The 21,503-nt window shown below is 42.9% G+C and overlaps 1 protein-coding gene across 1 annotated transcript in view; it reads right to left on the bottom strand.

Moving 5' to 3' along the window:
* Nucleotides 1-21,503, bottom strand: part of HFM1 (HFM1, ATP-dependent DNA helicase homolog) — a 91,490-nt gene that overhangs the window by 50,793 nt on the left and 19,194 nt on the right. Inside the window, exons 8-13 of the mRNA XM_015420183.1 lie at nucleotides 12,232-12,309; nucleotides 11,986-12,147; nucleotides 8,184-8,384; nucleotides 8,005-8,093; nucleotides 5,629-5,672; nucleotides 5,437-5,538 (exon numbers count right to left, since the gene is read on the bottom strand). Of these exons, the coding sequence (XP_015275669.1) occupies nucleotides 5,437-5,538; nucleotides 5,629-5,672; nucleotides 8,005-8,093; nucleotides 8,184-8,384; nucleotides 11,986-12,147; nucleotides 12,232-12,309 (676 nt within the window). The remainder of the gene's footprint in view (nucleotides 1-5,436; nucleotides 5,539-5,628; nucleotides 5,673-8,004; nucleotides 8,094-8,183; nucleotides 8,385-11,985; nucleotides 12,148-12,231; nucleotides 12,310-21,503) is intronic.

The raw sequence follows: 21,503 nt of genomic DNA, 5'->3' as shown, positions 1-21,503 counted from the left end.
ACTTCCCTCCCCAAAAAAGCACATTTGGGAAAGATTAGAGAAAAGCCCAGGAAGGGAATCCCCAAGAAGGGACACCACAATGTTATGCGAAGCAGGAAAAACGTGCTTCCCAACAGCACCGAACCTGGTGCTAATAGCCCATGTGAAAGAGGCCTAAGGCACAGTTAAGAATTCAATCCATTACAGTTTTTACAGTCTTTATATAATAATCCTAGAGAGATATTTTTCTGGCTTTCTTAGTAGAACACTAGGTTAATGGATTTTGAAAAAAACCTGCTATTTATTGTTGACTTGGACAAATACTTGATTCCTAACACATTTTGCTGTAGCTGCTGGGAAAATCAGAACTAAATACGTACAATCTCTTGCTGTTTCTTGAAGAGATGATCACCTAACTGAACTTTAAATATTTGCACAGCATATTATGATAGAGGCTTCCCTACTGTGGTATGCTGGTTTGATGTAATGTCTATGCATGTATTGGTTATTCCTGTGCAATTCTCTCTTTTGAATATTGTTTTTTGACCATCTATGATTTTAAGGAAATGAATTGAACTCAGACAGTAGACAGAAGAATGGGACCAATAACATCTGAGATACACTATCAACAGCTGTCATGACCAATCAATCAGAAACGGGAGGTGTCATGAATTTCTCCTTTTAACCCTGAAATACATTGAAAGAATGTGATGGGGTGCTTAGGAAAAGATGCTGTACTTTCTCCAAAGAAAGATTGTTGTGTACTGGAGTGGGTCCCAGTGGATCATGAAGGATAGGACAGATTAGAGATGTAAAATTTCCAAAAATGAAACCAAGGGGGGAAAAACAGAGAGGGGTTTTTTGGGGGTGGGGTGGGGGATATTTATGCATATAAAATTGTACTACTTGGCATCTTTATAGAATTTAAACAATAGATACAATTTCTCAATTATATTCCAACTCAAGATGTCGTTTCATTTTACCATGGTTGGTGAATGTCTCTGATTCTAATCTAAGCAGCGTGGTCCCCTTCCTCCTATCAGATCAAAATTCTAATATAACTTTGGATGTTGCAATTTTTTAATTCCTTTTGTCTTTTTGGAAATAAATAGAGTTTACTAATGAAATTTCAGATTTTTATACTTTTTAAGACATTGGGCCATCAAGCTTTTTTGGACAAAGGAAAGGAAAGAATTTAAACATATAAATGTCTTCATTGCAAACTGCTGCACTCCATGCTACCATAGCACAAAGTATCTTATCTTTTGCCATCTGAGAGGCAGGGGAAAAAATAAAAGTTGAAGTTAGAATACATATTCTATATTAAACAAAAGAAGGAGCATTATCGAGACAGAAACACTCTTATGTAGTTACATAGGCAAGAGTACTAACATATTTAAGTTAAATCTTGTAACACTGAAAATATTAAACTCATTAATAATCTATTGTCATTAAACAACAATACAGCACATTAGTTGTTCCCAAAAAATTTTCCCTCTCTGGGTAACTGTTGCCCTGTGCACTGCTTGTACCTTGTAAATAAAGTAAATAATATAAACACCCCATCAGTCTCCAGTGCAAGCCCTGCCCCAGAACTTTGCACCAGTTGGAGAAGGCAGAAGAAACTAATGATATATATATGTAAATAACTACTTGTAATAGTACAATAGTTACAAATAACTATTTGTAAATAACTACTTCTGCTGTGCACTAATTAGAATCAAAATCTATGTTGATAGAATCCCACTTATTTCACCTGCTATGAGAGCCAACATAGACATGGTGATATCCCTGATTCTGCCACGGGGGCACCTCTGCCTTTTTAGGGATGAAATTCCCTGTCTGGGAAAGCCATGGGGGCCTAATCCTGATCAGGGCTACGGCATGGGTGGAGGGGCACTTGTTTCCCCCTGCTCATGTACCATTTTCAAGCACCCCAAACCAGCAGGTTAGGTTCTAGAAAATTGCATGTGTTGTCTGATGTGGTCTCAACACCTGCGCTTTTCTAGAACCTCTCTTCCTCCCAGCCTACAGTCCTGATCCGGATCAGACCCTTGTGGGTTTGCAAACAGGGTGAACTTAATCCCTAGAGAGGCAGAAGCATCCCCACGGTAGACTCTAGCATATCATCACCTCTAGTTTGGCTCAGAGTACTGGGCCATATCAAAATATTTTTCTTTTTTCATACCATGTACTGAGATAGTCCATGCCTAGCACACTGTTGGCACTCAAGTTTTACATATTACAAGTACTTCTAGCAGTAGCATATCAGACAAAAAATGTTTGGAAGTGGAGGAGTGTATGCTGTCTCCTGCCTCAGACTTCAGAGACAGCACCATAAATTTAAAGATAGACAGAAAGAAACACAGAGCATCCTTTTCTTCCTGCTATCTGACACTATCCCTTTGCAGTAGAATGCTATTCTTAGGGACAAAACTTCCTTCCTTCTAACTTAACACATCTCTCTCTCTCACACACACACACAGAAGGAGCTCTCACTCTCCATCTTTGCTACCATGGATGCAGGACATACATTCTGCATCTGCATTCATCCTAGCCAGTTGGATCAGATTCTATCCCTAGCTCTCACCTATATTATCTAGAATGTCGTTCCCTGAATAAAGGATTCTTGTTAGTTTGAAACTGACAAGGGGCTCCGCGTAACTTTGTATCTGTGCTAGCACATACAGTACAGATAAGCTGCTGCTGCATGTAAGCCTTGTGCACTCTGCTATGTAATAAAGATTCTTGGCTATACCATAGCAGTAACAATACAAATATAGGTGAAAATTATGAAAATTACTGTTTGTCAGCATCCTTATGCTATAATTTTTCTCTAAAACTGTATATTGCTAAATTTGTTGGAAAGATAATGAGTAAAAATGATGTTAAAAGTTATCTCAGTTACCCCATTCTTATGATTTTGTTCCAGAGGAATAATAAAAAAATTATTTATATTACAAAGAATGAACATTTTAGTGTTCCTCAAAAAAGGGAACCATTTGACACTGACCTTGAGGGTCTGTCACTCTACACACAACCCATGAAAGCCAGTCATGCACTCGGGTTGATAATGGGAATGCCATGAACATGTTTATCACTTATTCTTTCTTAAAATAGCATAACTATGGGATACTAGGGGGGTGGTAATGTGTTGGCCATTCACAGTTAAAGATATGCTGCTTTTTAAAAAAAAATGATGGGCTGGATCCCACATTCTGTCAGTGGGAGTCGCTGATGTTCTTCCTGGCTTTCTCCTCCTTCTCAGCAATCCTTTTTAACCCTGGGAAAATTCATTCCCAGTGTTGCAGGACCCATGTGAAATAACAGCCATGTGAAAGAAATCACTCCCTCTTGCCTCTCCTGTGAGCAGATTTCCAAACACAGAAGAAAGTGGAGAGAGCCATTTTGCCCCCTTCTTCTTCTTCTTTTTTGGCCCCCCGGAGGGGATTTTTTTATTGCATTTTATATATAGACTACAAACTACAATAAAAAAGGGAGGGGTACTACATTTAGGGAGAAAGTAAAGATAACCACTACTGACTAAAAACCCCAGAGAGGAGATCTTCAAAATAGCTTAGATACTATACCATCCCTTTAAACACTACAATCTATGAACTTAGTCAGTCATGCTTTTATAACTTTTAAATCTTAAGTTTAACTGTTACAAAGATTCCCTCAGCATCTCCATGTTAAAATATCTTATTTATCAGAGTTCCATTCAGAGACTTTCAACCTTCATTTCTTCTTGTCTTGTCTCTTCCGCAGTTTGTATGGACTTCTAGGAGCCGCTGCACCTTTCTCCAACAGAGTCCTCTCCAGAGGACCCCGGGTCCAACTCGCCACTGGACTTACTGTCCTTTTCTTCTTTATCCACCTCCTCTGGCTCACCCCACTGTGCTCTCAAAAAGTCTCATGCTTTTGCCACAGAGTCAATCTTTTCTTTCTTTTCCTGGAGTTTAAAGGTCACGCCCTCTGGGTATAACCACCTATAGCCAATTGCATTGGTTTGAAGAAAAAGGATTAAATCTTTATACTTCTTTCTCCGTTGTCTTATTTCAAATGGAATATCTTTCAAAATCCGAACAGTCTTGTCCTCAATTCTCAAAGGTGTCCCCGCCGTCGCTCTCAGGATACAATCCCTTATGTGCCTCTTCGAGAATCTCACCACAATTTCCCCAGGCAGATTATTCTTCTTTATATATATGGAATAGGACCTGTAGACCACATCCATTTCGCTCATAAGATAGTCCACCTTTAAATCTGTCACTGGGGCCAATGCTTCCCTCATCATATGCTTCAGATTCTCTCCTTTGCTCTCTGGGACATCCTGGAAGCGAAGAACCAGATTTGCTTTTTCCATTTGTATTTGTAAAAGCTGTTCTGTTAAGTTTTGCTTCTTTTCCAATTTATACACCTTTTTCTTCACCTTTTGTGTGGTGGCGTCAAGCTCTTTCACTTTCTCTGTTGTTTGGTCCAGGATTTTAAGTGTATCATTGATTTGTGTCTGCTGGGTAGATATGTATTGATTCATTTTTGACAGCTGCTCTTGAAGATTAGTCATTTGATCCAGCAGAGGGTGCAGGGACTCTGCCATTGTTTTAGCCAACTCAGTAGTTCCTTCCGGTCTTGGACTCTCAGCTCCTTTCGTTTTTAAAAGCTTCTCCTTCTCCGTCCTCTTCCCCACCATCTTTTTCGATTGTTTACTTTTGCCCAACTTTTAAAAGTCTCTGAATTTGCCCTCCGCCGCTCATGCGTGCCTTGGTAAGTCTTTCCAGCAGTTTTTTAACCGTGTTGCTTCTGCTCCTCCCCCGATCTCACTTAGAGTTTGTGCGCCTGGGAGGGGCCCCTCCCCCGCTCGCTTTGCCCTCTAGTCCATGGGGTATTGGGGGAGCTTTCTTTTTAGTTTATCAAATCGCTTCCATCTGACTCATGTTCATTATCGGCCATCCGACCTCTTTTACTTTTGTTTTCCACCGCTCAATCTCCTGCGCTTGTCCCTGCCAGCTTCACTAATTCCAAACGGACACAGACAGAGGGGCCATAGGGATGGAGAAGCGCCTCGATTCCCCAGCATTGTGCTGGGGAAGAGGCAACCTCTCAGAAGTCCCTTGGCCAGGAGGCGTTCGCCAGTCTCCTGGGAGGAGTGCGATACATCGCGCGCGCCCCTTTCCGCCTGCGTGCAGTTTCACCCCCGGGAGGTCCGGGAGGTGCGACTGCTCAGCGTGCAGCCATCCACCAGAAGTGCCCCCTTCCCCTTCTTCAATGCAACCTCTCATCGCATATAGCTACTAGTCCACATAGGTCCACAGCCCTGGAACAAACTTTCCTGGGGTTGGAAAGGACTGCTCAGGGGAATGGAAAGCCACGAAGATCCATGGTCCTTGCATGATTCTTGACCTGGAGCCAACACAATATGATAACAACATCTTTGATTCTTCAGATACTTATACTCACAAAGCACTGGTATGTCTCCCATAGTAAAAGTTGCTTCAATTATTTTTCTGTCAGATACCTCCATTCCAGCATGATGATAAGCTACTCCACAGATCAAAAGATCTACAAGTAAAAGTCAAAACCAAAATATGATCAGATTTTCTCACCACAGAAACATTACCATACTTGCTCCAATTAGCACACCCTGCATACCTCTCAGTCTGGCTTCTTTTACTGAATTTGCAGACTTTTGTAATCTGTAAAAAAGAAAATTATTAATTGCAACATTAATAATACACTAAAATAAAATTACATTACCAAAAAAAATGTCCATCATGGATGTCATCATGATTGCTTTGTAATCATATACTTCCTACTGAACAGATACGAAGTTGGAAAGTCCTTCTTAGAGGAAAATTTGCTTGTAACACCCTTTACCCTCTTCCCTATCTAAATCAACAGTGTCATCCTAAACAGAGTTTGAGTCCAGTGGCACCTTTAAGACGAACAAAATTATATTCAAGATATAAGCTTTCATGTGCATGCACTTCTTCAGATACATTGAAATGAAAGTTACCAGTCCATACACATAGGTAGAGTGTGAACAGCAAATTAGCATACAGCAAATTAGCATACAGCATAATAAAGGTGTTTAACATATGTAAGGACCAAACTGGAATAACAAGCTTAATTTATATGGTCACCATTTGTTTGGGTTTAATTTTGGGGGGGACATAGCAAAGGAAATAAATATATCAGAATTGGAGATTGGTGGACAGATGTACTCGTGACCCATCTTGGAGCCTGGCCACAACCACAGCAGTGTCTAGGAGCTGATATGAGCCCAGAGTGGCTCCCGGCATCCACCACAGCTAGGCCCAGAGCAGCTCCTGGTGTCTGCCATCACTGCGGTTGGGCCCGGAGCGGCTCCTGGCCTCTGCCACAGCTGGGCCCACCGTTGTCCCCCAGGCTCTGCTCCAGCTGGGTTCCTGAGCTCCATCTCTGCCGCAGCCACCACTGGGCCCCTCTTCAGTTGCCCAACGATAAATGTGTTGTCTGTGCTTATGTTAATTTGGGAACAAATTAATTCCCCCAATGATTTTTAAAAAATTTTTACTTTTCAGATTTTTTTGCAAACCTAAGTGGTCCCCCAAGTTTGCAGAAAAATCTGTTGAGTAAGTGTGGCCCCAATCCATGATTTTTGTTATTCGCAGAGGGGGCGAATACCACTAAAAAAAGTTTTGATATTTTTCCTCCCAGGTACAAAAAAGGGAGGCTCCTGACAGAAATTAGCATCTTCTATAAGTAAAAACATCTTAGATTCTATAATCTGATTTAAAAAATCCCTGTCTGCATGACAATCTCATGCTGCTGAGATTCATGGTATACCAGCAATGAAAAGCTCACACCAGAAGAGCAGCAAAGTGTAGAAGAATGTTTTTCCCAGTCTCATAAAAAAAAAATTCTCCTCCAGCTGTACCTTTTCTATAGCCATCCTTTTTCCTTTATGGATAGAATATTGTGTTTGATTTTAACAGAGATGTAGGCAGACTAAACTAGGGTGTGCTGGCATAATTCTTCATGCTGATCTTAACATCTTCCTACCTTCTTGTATAGCACCTCAGGGTCACCATAAGCTGGCTGCCACTTGATGGCAAAAAAAAAATGGAGTATAGGTGATTTTATAGAATAATTCTTTCTGATCAGAAAAACAACTTTCAGTTCATTAAAGCGGACATTTAAGGGTTTTAGTAAGGCAGTTTTATGGAGAGAAAAAAAACCTTTGGGGATAGTAAGTATCCATATTTCTACTGCTGACATAAGACTACTGTCAATGTGCAGATCTCACAAAGAAAATTAATTCCAGATACTAAAGAAGCAAACTGAAAGTAAACCATGTGGAACCATATGCACTGAAACTGCTGACCCATATTCTCCAAAATGTTCCTTGAAAACTATGATAAGCGACATTATTATTAGCTAGGGTTACCAGATGTCCTCTTTTTAGAGGACATGTGCTCTTTTTTTTGGTGTCCATCCTCTTTTTAAAAAACTGATGAAAATGTCCTCTTTTTGGGTTGGAAGCTAGGTATATTCCCAGTCAGTAGCAATTATCACAACTTAAATAGTAGGGGTATTTAAAATGAGATTTGTCATAGTGATCACTTGTCTGAAGTAGTCAGTCAGGAAATATGTCCTCTTTCTTGCTTTTCAAAATATGGTAACCCTATATTAGCATAATCATCTGGTGATTAAAGTAATATCAGTATGAGTTTCATTGTCAATCCATGCAAAAAGCTTACAAGCTACAAACCTTGATGTCAGCGATTTTATAAACTGGGTCTTTATAAATAACTCTTGCTAAATCTGACACTGAGTACAGAAAGATCACCACTGCATTGAAAAGCACAGAAAGCTTGAGATTGCAAATCAACCTTTCTATCAATCAGTTAGGAAGTACAAGTGCATTTAAAACTGCCTTTCTGTTTTTCACATAAGCATACCAACAGAGGGAGACAGCTAAACAGCATTAAGTCCTATGTGTAAATTCAGTCATATGCTAGGATGAATCATGTGCTGGAAAAATACCTTTGTTTCTGTTCTATATTCATAATAAATTTAGCATCTTTTGCTAGGACAGAAGCTGCCTGCTGAACTCCTTTCTTTTTGGCACAGAACTGTAAATAAAAGAATTCATTGTTGGTGGGAATAATGCTAAAATACACACATGACAATTACAATTACAAGGGGAAAGCCCAAGTATATACCACGAGAGCTGGTTTTTGTTCAGAATACGTTTGAATAACACTAGCTACTTTGTAGTTAAGCGTTAAGTCAAATTTGAATTCTGTTTGGTTGCTACTGCAGGGAAATCCAAGAACTATTTTGCGAAGCTTCACCGGTCGGTGTCTTTCATCTATTTTCAGGCATACAGCGGGGTTCTTGCCATCTGAAAGCCATTCTGCAATCTTTAAAGAGAAAAGAAAGCGTGTTAGGCTTGAAACTGGAAAATACTGCCCTGGGCTGAAATCTTGAAAGCACTTGCCCAATCAGAGCTGTACTTAAAGCATGGAAACTTCAGTGAAACAAGTATTTTTAGGTCTACAGTATGCTGTTATTCAATCTGCTCTTCTTGCCTATGAACATAAAATATTGACCTGATATATATTTTACTTTGATTTAGACCACCTAATACCAACATGGAATGGTTAAATGGAAAGCATGTGTCCTTGTGAGTCAGAGCTTGTTTATATAATATGATGATGGGACAGATATTTATGATACCCACTCATAGTTGGAAAAGACATTCTGTACATTTTTCAGTTGTCACATTCATGGCATAAATATATAACTGAACATAAAGTATTTTTCAAGAGAATGTCAGCCCAACTCCAGCAGTCAGTAGCACTGATATACCCTGGCCTCCACTTAAAAAAATGATACAAACATGAACATAAGAAACTGCTTTACACTGAATTAAAATATTTGTTTGTTTAGCCCAATATCAACATGTTGAGCCAAAACAGGGAGAGGGGTTCATTCAACTGATATTTCCCCTTGATGACAAGAGGCCCACCTTCAGAGTAAATTTATCTCTCTTTTTGAGAAAGGGTACATAACAGTTCACAGGGCACGTGCTGGACTAGGGAAACACAAAACATGAATCAGCTGACTAGGAAACCATGCCAAAATTTAGTTGCCCTAATCTAGCCACATAGTTCTGACTTGGATGTCCCAAGCTAACTAGATCTCATCAGATCTTGGAAGTTAAGCAGGGTTGGCCCGTGTTAGTATTTGGGTGGGAGACCACCAAAGAAATCAAGGATTGCTAGGCAGAAGCCAACAATGGCAAACCACCTCTGAATGTCTCTTGCCTTGAAAACTCTACACAGAGGTGTCAAATGTTATGCAGCTCGTGAACAACTGGTGCAAGGGAGGGAACAGGAATCTGTTTGGAGATGCATGGGAAAAGCCACTCCAATTGTGGCTGCAGCAGTCAAGCAGAACCCTTTCACTTCAGGTGAAGGGGTTCTGGTAAGGCCTCACTGGTAAGTTGGGAGCCACTGCAGCTGCATTCATATCTCTCCACTTGGCCTGCAGCTCCAGGAATGCTGTCCCGGATGGCCGCAGGGATCAGCGTTTGCACGTGGGGTGTGCAGACCATCCTCTGTTGGAGCATGGGAGCATCTGCCCAGTGCTGCATAGCTGGCTCTCCAATCTCGGCCATTTTCCTCTGCACTCCATTCCCAGCCCATGAGGCCTTGCAGTGAGGACAGACCAACTCAGTGCTTACCAGTTGTTGTCCTTTATAAAGTTTATATCTCCGGTACCTGGCATTACATTTTATGGCACACATGGCCCAGCCTGTCAAAGTGACATTCATGTCAGATCCGGCCCTCATAACAAATGAGTTCAACTCCTTTGCCCTACAGGTTTCGCCATGTGTGTCACATATAGTTAACTAGATAGGAGAGAATGTGGATGGAGATAAATCCTAAAGTACACCTGATGTTAAAAACATGCAACATGATTATATTATATCCATACGCAAATGTGCATCCACACCCACATTCTGCTGCAACAATTAGTTAGGTATAACTATGCATAACTAAAGTTAGAGTAAGGCAAAATGTAAGGCAATGAAACTGCACATATGGTTTGGCAAAAGAGGGAGAGCATTTGGCTGGTTAAAGCAATGCTGGCATTTCCTCTTATCCACTCAATACCCAATTCAGAATGATGGGATGGAAGGACTTGGATTGTTCTTGTGACATTATCATGTAACGTAAACATATCTTGAATGGTTATGGTTCATCCTAGCATCACCAAGTTCACGCTGTGATCCTGTTTACTAGCTTGGATATCTCAGTGAGGCCTTTCAAATTAAAACAAAGGGTGGAGTAGCTAGAGATGTAAAATTTCAGGAAATTTTGAAGCTCGGAAAAAAACCCGTTTTTTTCCCGGGTTTTTTCGGAAAAAACGGAAATTTTCGGAAAAATTGAAAAAAATGCTACATTAGCATTTCTTTTGTCTTTTCTAGATTGAAAGTCATTCTGTTACTTTAGGAACATAAAATATGACTATGGACATTTTTATTTGGCATGAAATTATCACAACTAGCATATTAAAAATATAGTGTATCCAAACAATTATTACAAACAGAATACCCACCCACATGCAAAAACAAAACTGAAACCTTTTTATTTTCTTCTGACAATAGCACCTTCTAAAGGAAGAAATGCATCTTGTTCTTGCATTGGAGAGTTCAGTTTGTAACTAGGACTTGCTTGTCCTCAGTGCACAGAAATTAGATCAATCTGATACCATGTATATATATTTTAGAAATGATTTGGAAAATATTTGAACACCTTGTCTTAAAATATTTTATTCATCATGTTAAAATAAAACGTTCCAAAATCATTTTTTTCTTTTCTTTTCTTTTTTTCAATTTTTCCAATTTTTCGGAAAAAAACAAAAAATCTTCAGGAAAAAAACAGGGAAAAAACAGTTTTTTTCCTAATTTTTCCGGTTTTTTTCCGGGCCTCCACATCTCTAGGAGTAGCAGAAGCGTATCAGAGAAACAAATGTCAACAGGAATGAAAAGATTCTTGGGACCATGGAGAGGAGGAGCTTCCTTTCTCTCTTTCTAATTCACACACACACACATATGCACAGCCCCACTAACAGCTTTCACACCAAACACTCAAAAAAACCTAAATCCTGCACAGTATTCTAAAAACTCCTTGCCAGAAAACTTCAAGTATTTGGGGATATAAAGTAAAGCAGAGCTTAACCAAGAAAAAAACAGGCTGCTCATGATTTGGCACTACTGGAGAAGGAGTCATGTCAAATCAAGGAAAAAAAATAATCTGCAAGGCATGTGCTGTACCAGCAAGCTATTACTCCCTATTCATTAGTACATCAAGTGAAGGAACTTGGGTATTGTCAGGACCCACAGCGACAATGAAGTACACACTTGCAGGAAGGTTTTACTTTATTTGAAGCTATAGATGCATGGACAGGAACACTGTTAGGAATGACAGGTAAACTATGCGCATGGAAGGTTATAGTACATTCGTATCAGCAACATCCAATTACTATGGTTCCCTCACACGCCATGAGGCTTGGGAACCAACTGCTACCCAAAGCAAAACAGGTACAAGCTTCCCACGGCTCATCCTGACTAAAGCCAAAGCAATGATCTCAGCGACTCCTCCAGCGGCCTTGAAAGATACCCGGTACAGTAGAACGGCAATTAAGCGCAGGGGAAGGAATGCGCATGAAGAAAAGGGAAAGAAAAGAAAACTTGGTAGCTTGCTGACAGGTATTAGTGCCATAAATTTTGTTTTCACCAAATAAACTAAGCAGAAGTAAAATGTTCGTCTTCAAAGTGCATATTTACATTACTTCTTAATTCAAAAATTATCACAACAGCGGTAAACTCCAAAGTTATCATAACAATGGGAAACTTCTTTTCCCTTTAAACAATTATATGCATGTATATTTTTGTAGAGAGAAAACACACTGTTTTTGAAAGAGAAACAAAAAAATATAATTAACTTTTCTTACATCTTCAGCATTTGGGATTGTCGCAGAAACCGCCACAAACCTCATAGGGCGGACTGTGTCATGGTTCTCAGAGCTATGTGAAAGGGAAGACTGAACAGTTTTCATCCGGCTAACCACAACTTCAAGAGTAGCACCACGGCTTTCATCTTTCACAACATGTACCTATGGAGTAAAATTAAAATACATATGAAAGAATATGCACTGCTTATCATATCTTGCATTATGAATTATTTGTTACTGCTATACCTCATCAATGAGAAACAATTTCACTAGCTGAACTAAAGAATTATCTCTCCACTTTCTAGTCATGCTGTCCCACTTTTCCTAGAGGAAAAGGAAAAAATATATATATTAATCATAAATATTAAGCACCATCCAGCACTACCATTCCTCCACTAATTTACATGCGATCTTGCAACAATATTGTTACGTAGTGTGTATTATATTATCATCGTCACATTACCACCAATTTATACATCAAACCCCAAAATAGTATTTCATAGAAATCCAATGAAACATATTATTTAATAATCCGTATTCAACTTTTAAAAATTAATTCTAAGTGGTACTCTCAGTAGTCTGAGGGGGAAAAAATCTCATACAAAATAAATCCATACCGTACACAGACTAAGAAGCAGAAGACTCGTCAAATTGTTTGACACAAGTAAAATATTAGAGGATATTTTATTTTATTTTACAAAATTTATACCCCACCTTTCTGCTCTCAAAACAGCCACCAAGGAGACAACAGATTAATAAAACAATTAAAACCAATAAAAAGCATATCATTAAAACCAGACCTATACAAAAATAACCAAACAAAAAAAAGAGCTATGCATACAAAAACATAGAAACAACAAATAAAACACTGGAAAGGAAGGAGGAATCATTGAGGGAACACCAAACGAAACAAAAAAGTCTTCACCCACTGGAGGATGATGGCAACAGAAGGGGAGAGAATTCCATAGGGAGAGAATTCCAGAGTCTGGGTGCCACAACCAAGAAGGCCTTCAGAAAGCAGGGCACCTGAAGCAGGGCCTCAGAAGATGACCACACTGGTCAGCTAGGTTCATAAGGGAGTAGGTGCTCCTTCAGGCATGTTGGTCCCAAACCAATATATGGCTTTAAAGGTCAACAGAACCATCTTGAATTGTGCCTGGAAAGAACAGACTGAGAGCCAGCGTAGATGGGCCTACGACCTGCTCCAGTCAACATACTGGCTACAGCATTCTGAACAAACTTAAGATTCTAAAAACTTTTCAGGGTCAGCCCCACTGAAGTAATATAATCTAAATGTAATCAGGACATGCACCATAGTGGCTAGATCTTTTCTGCCTAGGAAAGGTTGTGACTGGTTAGCTAACCAGTTGAAGCTAGTAAAAAGCACCCCTGGCCACAGCTGGCATCTGCTTATCCAGCAGTAGCCCTGGATCCAAGAGCACCCCTAGACTATGGATCTGTTCCTTCAAGGGAAGTGCAAACCCATCCAGAACTGGTGACACCTTAAATCCCAGGTCAGACCTTGAGCTAAACTGTGGCAATTTCATCATGTCAGGATTAATCTTCAATTTAATTAATCTTCAATTTAGGGTCCCTACTGTCTCCCTGAGATCAGCTGGAAGAGTGGGACAGAACTGAGTGTCATCCACGTATTGCTGACAATCCAGCCCAAATCTCTGGAGGACCTTACCCGGCAGCTTCATGTAGATATTAAAGAGAATAGGAGACAAGATGGAACCTTGCCAGACCCCATAGACCAAAGGCCTAGGAGCTGAGCAGCAGTCCCCAGCATCAAAACCATTAGAAAAAAATTCCTCCCAATCTCAGCCCAGAAAAACAGACCAGAAGGATACCTTTTCTGATGGTACTAAAAGCCAGTGAGATGTCCAGAAGAATTAAGAAAGTCATACACCTTCTGTCCATCTCCCAGCACAGGTCATCCACCAAGGCAACCAAAGCTGGAGATCATACAAGCAGGTGGGAGGCCTTGAACTTCCAATGGTTTGAAAGCCATCCTGAAGAGTTAGGGGTAAGGGTTCTGGTTACTAAGAAATTACAAACTGGGGACCCACAAGGACTTTTGGGGGGCATCCCATTCAGTCTCTTCCACTATTTCTTCTTTCCCTTCCCTGAACGCCACATCAGCCTTTCTGGTTTTCCTGCTTCCTTCTCATCTAACAGCCAACAAACCTTTTATCTGTCCCCATAGTCAACTGTCCCTCCTTCCCTCCCCTGGTAGCCTCTCCCCAGGAAAACTCTACCCTGTTTCAGCTTCCAGGCTGTGCCAGGTCCAGTTGCAGAGTGGCGAAACTTGAAGGGCTTGCATGGGTAGGGCCAGCCCGCTCACTAGGCCAGCTAGTCTCTCGCCTAGAGCAGAGGTCCGAGCAGGGCACCAACTGCCCTGCAGGCTGCCGCCCTCCCCCCACCAAAAGCCCCCACCCTGCCCAAAGCTGCTGCTCGTCTCGCAGTGGTGGCAGTGCGCATGCCGCTTTACGCCGCCGTGCACCCGCCCCTGGTGCCACCATGGGCGCATGGTGCGCCCATTGATCCCTTGGCTGCCTACGTACGCAGTGTGCCCCAGCCAGCTGGGAAGGTAAGTAAGTTCCGCTGGGGGGGCGGCGGCAGCGGGGCTGGGGGAAGGGGGAGGGAGGCAGCGGTGGCAGCAGCGGGAGGACCTCAGCACTAATAAGACTATAACACCCCAGCATGGTTTTCTGGGTGCCCGCTGGGCGCCTCTTACTGCCACCTTGCTTTGCCTCTGCCGCCCCATCAGGAGTGGGGAGGGGGGTGGGCAGGGAGGGAGGAAGGGCCCTCTCCCTGTGAGGCGCACAGACCAGCGGGCTCGGGCGCTCCCCCACCCTCCCCGGCGGAGAAGGCACACTCAGAGCTCTTTCGCCACTGCTAGTGGCGGCGCGGCTTGCCCTATGGCTTCCTGGGACTCCCGTCGGGGCATCACCTTTCCCAGGGCTGGGCCGGGGCATGGAGGCACCCATGCAGGAGGGGCAGCCGGGCCGGAGCGCTACCTGCTCAGCGAGGAAGCTGCGGCAGTGGCTCTCGCTCTGCCTGGTGCTAGGTTTCCTCCCCCCCCCCCGTCCTTGGAAGTCTGCCTTTCAAGCATTGAACAGGAGCAGCGCCTCCAGGTGAGTGTGCTGGTCCGGCTCTGTCTGTCCCTCTGTCTCCCCTCCCCCCACCTCCGTGTGTGCACCTTGGGGTTGAGGCAGGGGTGGGGCCGAGTGGGTGGGCTGCCCCCGGGGCCTGCGTCGGGTGTGAGATGGGCAGCCAGCTGGGAGGTTTCCAGGCCCCACCGGGAGGTTGGCATCTGATGGGGGAGCCACTAGGCATCCTCGCCTAGGGCATAGAAACCCCTTCGGCTGGCCCTGTGCATGGGACACTTACTTTCCCCTGCATCCCCCTCTCCCCACATTATTTCCTCTTTCTCTCTTCCTGTCTTCCGCCCCTTCCCATCCACCCACCAACCTTCATTTATACTTCATCTTCCTCCCCAATGGGGACCCAAAGCTACCTACATCATTCTCCTCTCCTCCATTTTATCCTCACAACAAACGTGTGAGGTAAGTTAGGTTGAGAGTTCTGTGACTGGCCCACAGTCACCCAGTAAGCTTCCATGGCAGAGTAGGAATTCAAATCTAAGTCTCCTATGTCCTGGTCTGAAACTCTAACCGCTATACCACACTGGTTTTTGTGGGGTGACTGCTGCTGAATACTAGCAAAAAGTATTCAAAAACACCACACAGGCCATACCCTGTATTTGATCTTTGGCATGGTGATGGGTGTGGATCTGACCTCGAAGGAGGAAATGCCATGGTCAGACCACTTGGTCGAAGACCCAGCTGAGTATTCCTTCCCCCCATCCATCTAGGCGGCAACCTAATTCATGCTTGCCCGCAGAAACTAATGGACCCAATTAGGTTTCAGAATGCTCTATGGGACCCAATGCCTTCTGGCACCTCACTGGATGAGGTGGTAGGAGATTGGAATTCCCGTCTCTCTGAAGCCATCAATGAGGTTGCTCCCTGACATCCTCTCCATTCCCATTTTTGACCATCCCCCTAGTATACTGAAGAACTTGGGGATAAAGCAGGTACTCAGATGATTTGAGTGAGTTTGGCAATGTATTCACGATAAAGCCAGAAGAGCATCTGCCAGGGAGGCGGGGCTATGCCGCAGCGAAGCAGTTGATCCTCAGGGAGCTCCTGAGATCGCTGACCATGCTTTTTAGGGGTATTTCCGAGGGCTCTTAGAATTTCACCGGGTATCCTGGAGGGAGATCTGATTGCAGAGGGCTTATTTTGGGCTCATCGTGAGCTGCAGCAAGCGATTTGAAGCCTGGAACTGTCCTGAAGCACAAGCACAGAGCTGTGCATTCATGGAGCCATGACTGCAACCAAGCTGTGAGCATCCCCTACAAGAGAGAACTGTACCTCATCATAACATGATGAAGATTTACATCATAAGTACCCATCATAAGTACCCATGAATGCAACATTCAAGATCTGTTGACCCTCTGAGTACCCCTCTTTAAATTGCTTAAAAAGCAGAGGGAACGAGGAGACAGGAATTCCCCCCCACCTTTCCTTTTTTTGTTGGTGGCAGTGACAAGATCGGGACTTAAAGATAGATCAACATTGCCAGGGGCAAAAAGACTTAACTACTCTCATTTCAACTTTATAACAACCTTTAAAATCTTTTTACTGAACTGAATTTAAAATAACATCTTTTCTGATTTATTGCATGGGATTTACAAAGTAGACTGTGTGATATCCTTCATAGAGAACGTTCTCCCTTTACTGGGCTATAATCTCCACTATTTTTGTAGTTTTCAATATAAGACTGTGTTTTTTCTCCTAGAGGACTGATTGTTTCCCAGGTCCATTTTGAGACTCTACTTTGTTTGGGTTATAATAAAAGATTCTTGGATTTTAACATGGCTGCTGCAGCTTGAGTCCGAGAACAGCGTTTAGCCTCTTGAGATGCAGCGAAAACATAACTACAGAGACTGCTGACTGTGTTAAACAGATTTAAACGTCGACGCCACAGGAAAATGGCTTCTCAGAACAGGATTAATGAAACAGTTATACCAGAAGACGTAGAGATGCATATTTTCTGGGCAAAATTTCAAGAGATTCTGGAAAATGAACTTCAACAGGTGATAAAAAAAAAAACTTTCGAGAGACTTTATGCTACGGAGCAGAACACTCAACCGGAAACAACAACTGAGGGGAATGATTCACAGAGCCTGCAGATTCAAGTTAAAGAACAGGACTTCAATCAAGAAAATTCAGTATGTGGAATGACTTTCTCAACTGAACAAAAGGCAAGAGGCCGTACAGAACAACTTAAAGAGGAAAAAAGTGTGACAGGACACACCATCAACATTACTGGAAAGCAGACAAATCTTATAACTTATGAAATGGAAAGGGAGAACACTCTTCTACTAGAAAGGAAAATAGGCTCAATGGAACCCTCATTTATTCCAAGATTGGAGTATAGATGGGAAGAATTAAAAATAAATGTTTTTACATACAAAGAAAAAAGACACAGGCTTATGACAGTACTGAAAAAAGACCACAGAAAGAGAAGAAAATAATCAAGTATTATAATTAGAATGATATAAAGATCCCTAGTCTATGTGTAACTAACTAAAAAAAATTTTAACCTTCGATTTTATATACCGCCCTAACCCCCCCAATGGGGGTCTCTGGGCGGTTTACAACTTTGTAGTGCTAATCACTTTTTATGGATCCCTAACTATGGGCACATTCTCAGGGGTTGGGTCAGCCTACCTAGCACCCCGGTGGTGGCGGCTCTTCCTTCTGGTCTCCGGCTTCGGCTTCCTTGGCTCCTTTGGTCGGCAGGACGCTCCTCTCTCCGGCGCAGTTCTTCTCCAGTGAGGCAGCCGTCTTGGTGTGTGAGTTCGTCTCTCCCGGCCTTTGCTCCGTCCGATAGGCTCCGCCGCGCCGGGAGATGACGTCATCCGCACCTTCTGCTGCTCGCGCCGGCCGCTTTTCTGTTGGAACTCCGCAGGCCACCAGGGATCGCTCCACTGGCTCTCGATGTTCCGCTGCGCCGCCTCGTCTCTGCCGCCAGGATCCGCCATCACCGCCGCTGTCGCCGCCATTGTTGTTGTTCCTTCGCTGCTGCTGCCACCGCACACCTCACTCCTCAGACGAGGGGGGTGCCCCTACCCTACTAAGGGTAGGTTCCCATTCATCTACTCGCCCTTTAACGGGCTTTTGAACCGCTGGGTGGGCGGGAGCTGGGACGCAGGCTGGGAGCTCACTCCGGCCATGGTGGGGCTCGAACAGATGTTCGGCCAGATGTTAAGGCAGGCTGCATTATTGCTGAAACTGAATGTATATTATATTGGCTAAGGGCAGAATAAAAATATAAAGTCAATATCTGCTGATAGAATATGAGTGAAAAAATAGAAATATGATATAATTTGAATATTTGATATATAAAAGGAAATTTTGTAAGATGATATAGATAATTTGGATATAATAAAGCCATGTAATTTATAGCTATAACTCATTAAGAAAGAATGGTTTTTGGAGCTTGGTAGGAGCTGCGGTGGCTCAAGTGGTTAAGACGCTAAACTGCAGGCTATGGAAGGTCGGTAGTTCAGCAGTTCGAGACCCGAGTGTGCCGCATGGCGGAGTGCGCTCCCATCTCTAGTTCCAGCTCCTGCCAACCTAGCCGTTCGAAAGCAAGAAATTGCAAGTAGATAAATAGGTACCACTTCAGTGGGAAGGTAACAGCGTTCCGTGCGCCTTGGTGTTTAGTCATGCCAGCCACATGACCACGGAAATGTCTTCAGACAGTGCTGGCTCTTCGGCTTTGAAATGGAGATGAGCACCGCAACCCTAGAGTCGGATTCGACTGGCTTTCGAGCGAGGGAACCTTTACTTTACTTTTTACAAAATAAGTAAATCATAGCATCCTTTTTGGTATTGTTCTTATTTTTACTATATATTGTCTATTTTTGATATTGGGAATGAGGATGAATATTAACATATATAACATTGATATTGAATTATGAATGAGAATATGAATTTGGCTTTTTATAGTAAGAAAGTAACTAGAATGTAATCAGTAATTTGAAGTGCCTAATTTTGAAATGAAGCAGGCCAGTAAGAGCATAACAGAAATGATAGTAGTTTGTTTAGACATAGCAGATTGTTTAGATAGGTTTGTAGATGGAAACAGTTAATAACTTTGAACAGTAAGTGGAAGTATAGTATGAAAGTATTTATTAGAAGTGTTAAAAGCTTATATAGATATAAATTAAGGAAATTGTTGTTGCTAAGATGATAGTTTTTATTATAGTAAATCAATAGTTAATATTGTGATGTTATGTATGAGTAATTAGATAAGATACAATTACAATGTAACACTCTCACTCTTTATTTTTTTTCTTCTTGAAAACCAATAAAAACGTTAAAAAAGAGCATCTTATAGAATGTTTATGAGATCCCATGAGGTGACAGTGAAGACTGCAAAGAAGGAACTCTATTCAGCCTCCATTGCGTCCACTAGCTCACACCCGGCACAATTGTTTAATTCAGTCTCTGACATCCCTCATGGAGAAGACTCAAAATATTAGGAATTTGATTATTAGCTGTGATGCATTTGTGAGCTTCTTTGCAGACAAAGCCTTGTTGCTCTGCCATGACCTGCCTGCCAATACTGATTCAGTAAGTGAACTGGAACCCCCTTGGCTGCTTTTGGATTCAGTTTTTGACATCTTCAGCCTGCTCTCCTCTGCTGATTCTGGGTGCTGTTAGGACAACCACATGCCTCTTGGGTCTGTGTCCCCCATGGCTGGTGAAAGCTGGTAATAAGAGGATACATGGCCCACTGATGGACACTGCCAATCTGTCCCTGAAAACAGGGGTCTATCTAGAGGGTCATAAAGAGTCTATGGTTGTACTGCTCTTTAAAAAGCCATCATTTGATCCTTCCGATCCTGCCAGTTACCACACGGTATCGAATTTCTTGTTCCTGGGCAAGGTAATTGAGAGAGCATTAACTGAACATCTTCAGAGTTTCCTAGATGACACATTGGCATTGGATCCATTCCATTCCAGTCCGGCTTTCACATTGGCCATGGGATGGAGACGGTGATGGTCATTGTGACGGATTCCAAAAAGGGAACACCTAGAGAAGGGCGATGTGCAGACATAGGGCGTTGTGGAGAAATGGAATGTTCGGGAGGTTGATGGACAGAAAACGGACAGAAGGGGGAGATGGGGACGGAGAGTGAGTGAGGTGGTTGTGAACGATTGGAGGCTAACAGCCATAGGGAACTGACACATTTTGGGAAGAATCCCGGAGGGCATTTAATTGTTGGAACATATGGAACGTGTATCTGATTAAGGCTGTGCTGGAGGGAAATGCAAGGTGTCACAGTAAAGCCGTTTTATTCTGTTAAACAACGGAGTCCAGTCTACTAATTTCTGCCGGTTTTAAAAGCCTTGGAGTGAACCAGGAGAGTTTTATAACGATGAACGGAGCCAGTGGGTAAGTGGTCCCCGCTACTACCCGAAGCTAGCAGTGTCCCTTGTAAGAGAAACCCAGAGTGGTGTCCTCTAGGTGGTGGCCTGTAAGAGCCCGTAACAGTCATCCTAACAGACAATCTCCATAAGCAGCTGGATCAAGGTGAGTCGGCACTGCTGATACTACTAGATCTTATAGTAGTGTTTAATATGGTCAATTATGAACTTTTGACCCACCACCTCACCGACATGGGGGTACGTGGGGTGGCCCTGAAATGTTTCTTCTAATTTCTCGGAGGATGGCACTGGGGGACGATATGTCCACCAGGTACCCATTATCATGTGGGGTCCCTCAAGGGGCAGACCCTTTCCCAATGTTATTTAACATCTATATGCGCCCCCTCACCCAGCTGGTGTAGATTTTTGAGCTGGGTGCCATCGGTATGTGGATGACACCCAACTATATCTGCTACTGGACGACCACCCAGATATCGCCACACAAAATCTGGCTATGGGCTTGGAGGCCATAGTGCAGTGGTTAAAGAAGAGCAGGCTGAGACTGAATCCAACAAAGACATCTACACCAAGCACAGCAATTAGCCCCCTTCTTGTCACGCCCTGATCTAGCCACAGTACTCCATACAATGGTCACCTTCAGGCTAGACTACTGTAACTTGCCCTATGCTGGCCTGCCTTTGAGACTGACTCAGAAGCTCCAACTGGTCCAGAACACGGTGGCACATATCCTGGTGGGAACACCACGGACGGCACCACGGATGGCTACACTGGCTCCCAGTAGAATACCAACTCAGGTTCAACATCTTAGTATTGTCTTTTAAGGCCTTGAGCAGTCAGGGTCCCACATACCTTCAGGACCATCTCCTTCAGTATGTCCCCAGGAGAGCACTTTGTTCGGCAGAAAATAATTTGCTGGTGATCCCTGCCCCCAAAGATGCCCGGCTGTTCCAAGCCTGGATGAACTCTCTGTCAAACACCATCAGG

Source organism: Gekko japonicus, unplaced genomic scaffold (genome assembly GCF_001447785.1).
Source record: "Gekko japonicus isolate JY-2015 unplaced genomic scaffold, Gekko_japonicus_V1.1 scaffold134, whole genome shotgun sequence".
NCBI classification, from domain to species: Eukaryota; Metazoa; Chordata; class Lepidosauria; order Squamata; family Gekkonidae; genus Gekko; species Gekko japonicus.
Note: the sequence above shows the minus strand (reverse complement) of the source record. Positions and strands in the feature narration are given on the sequence as shown.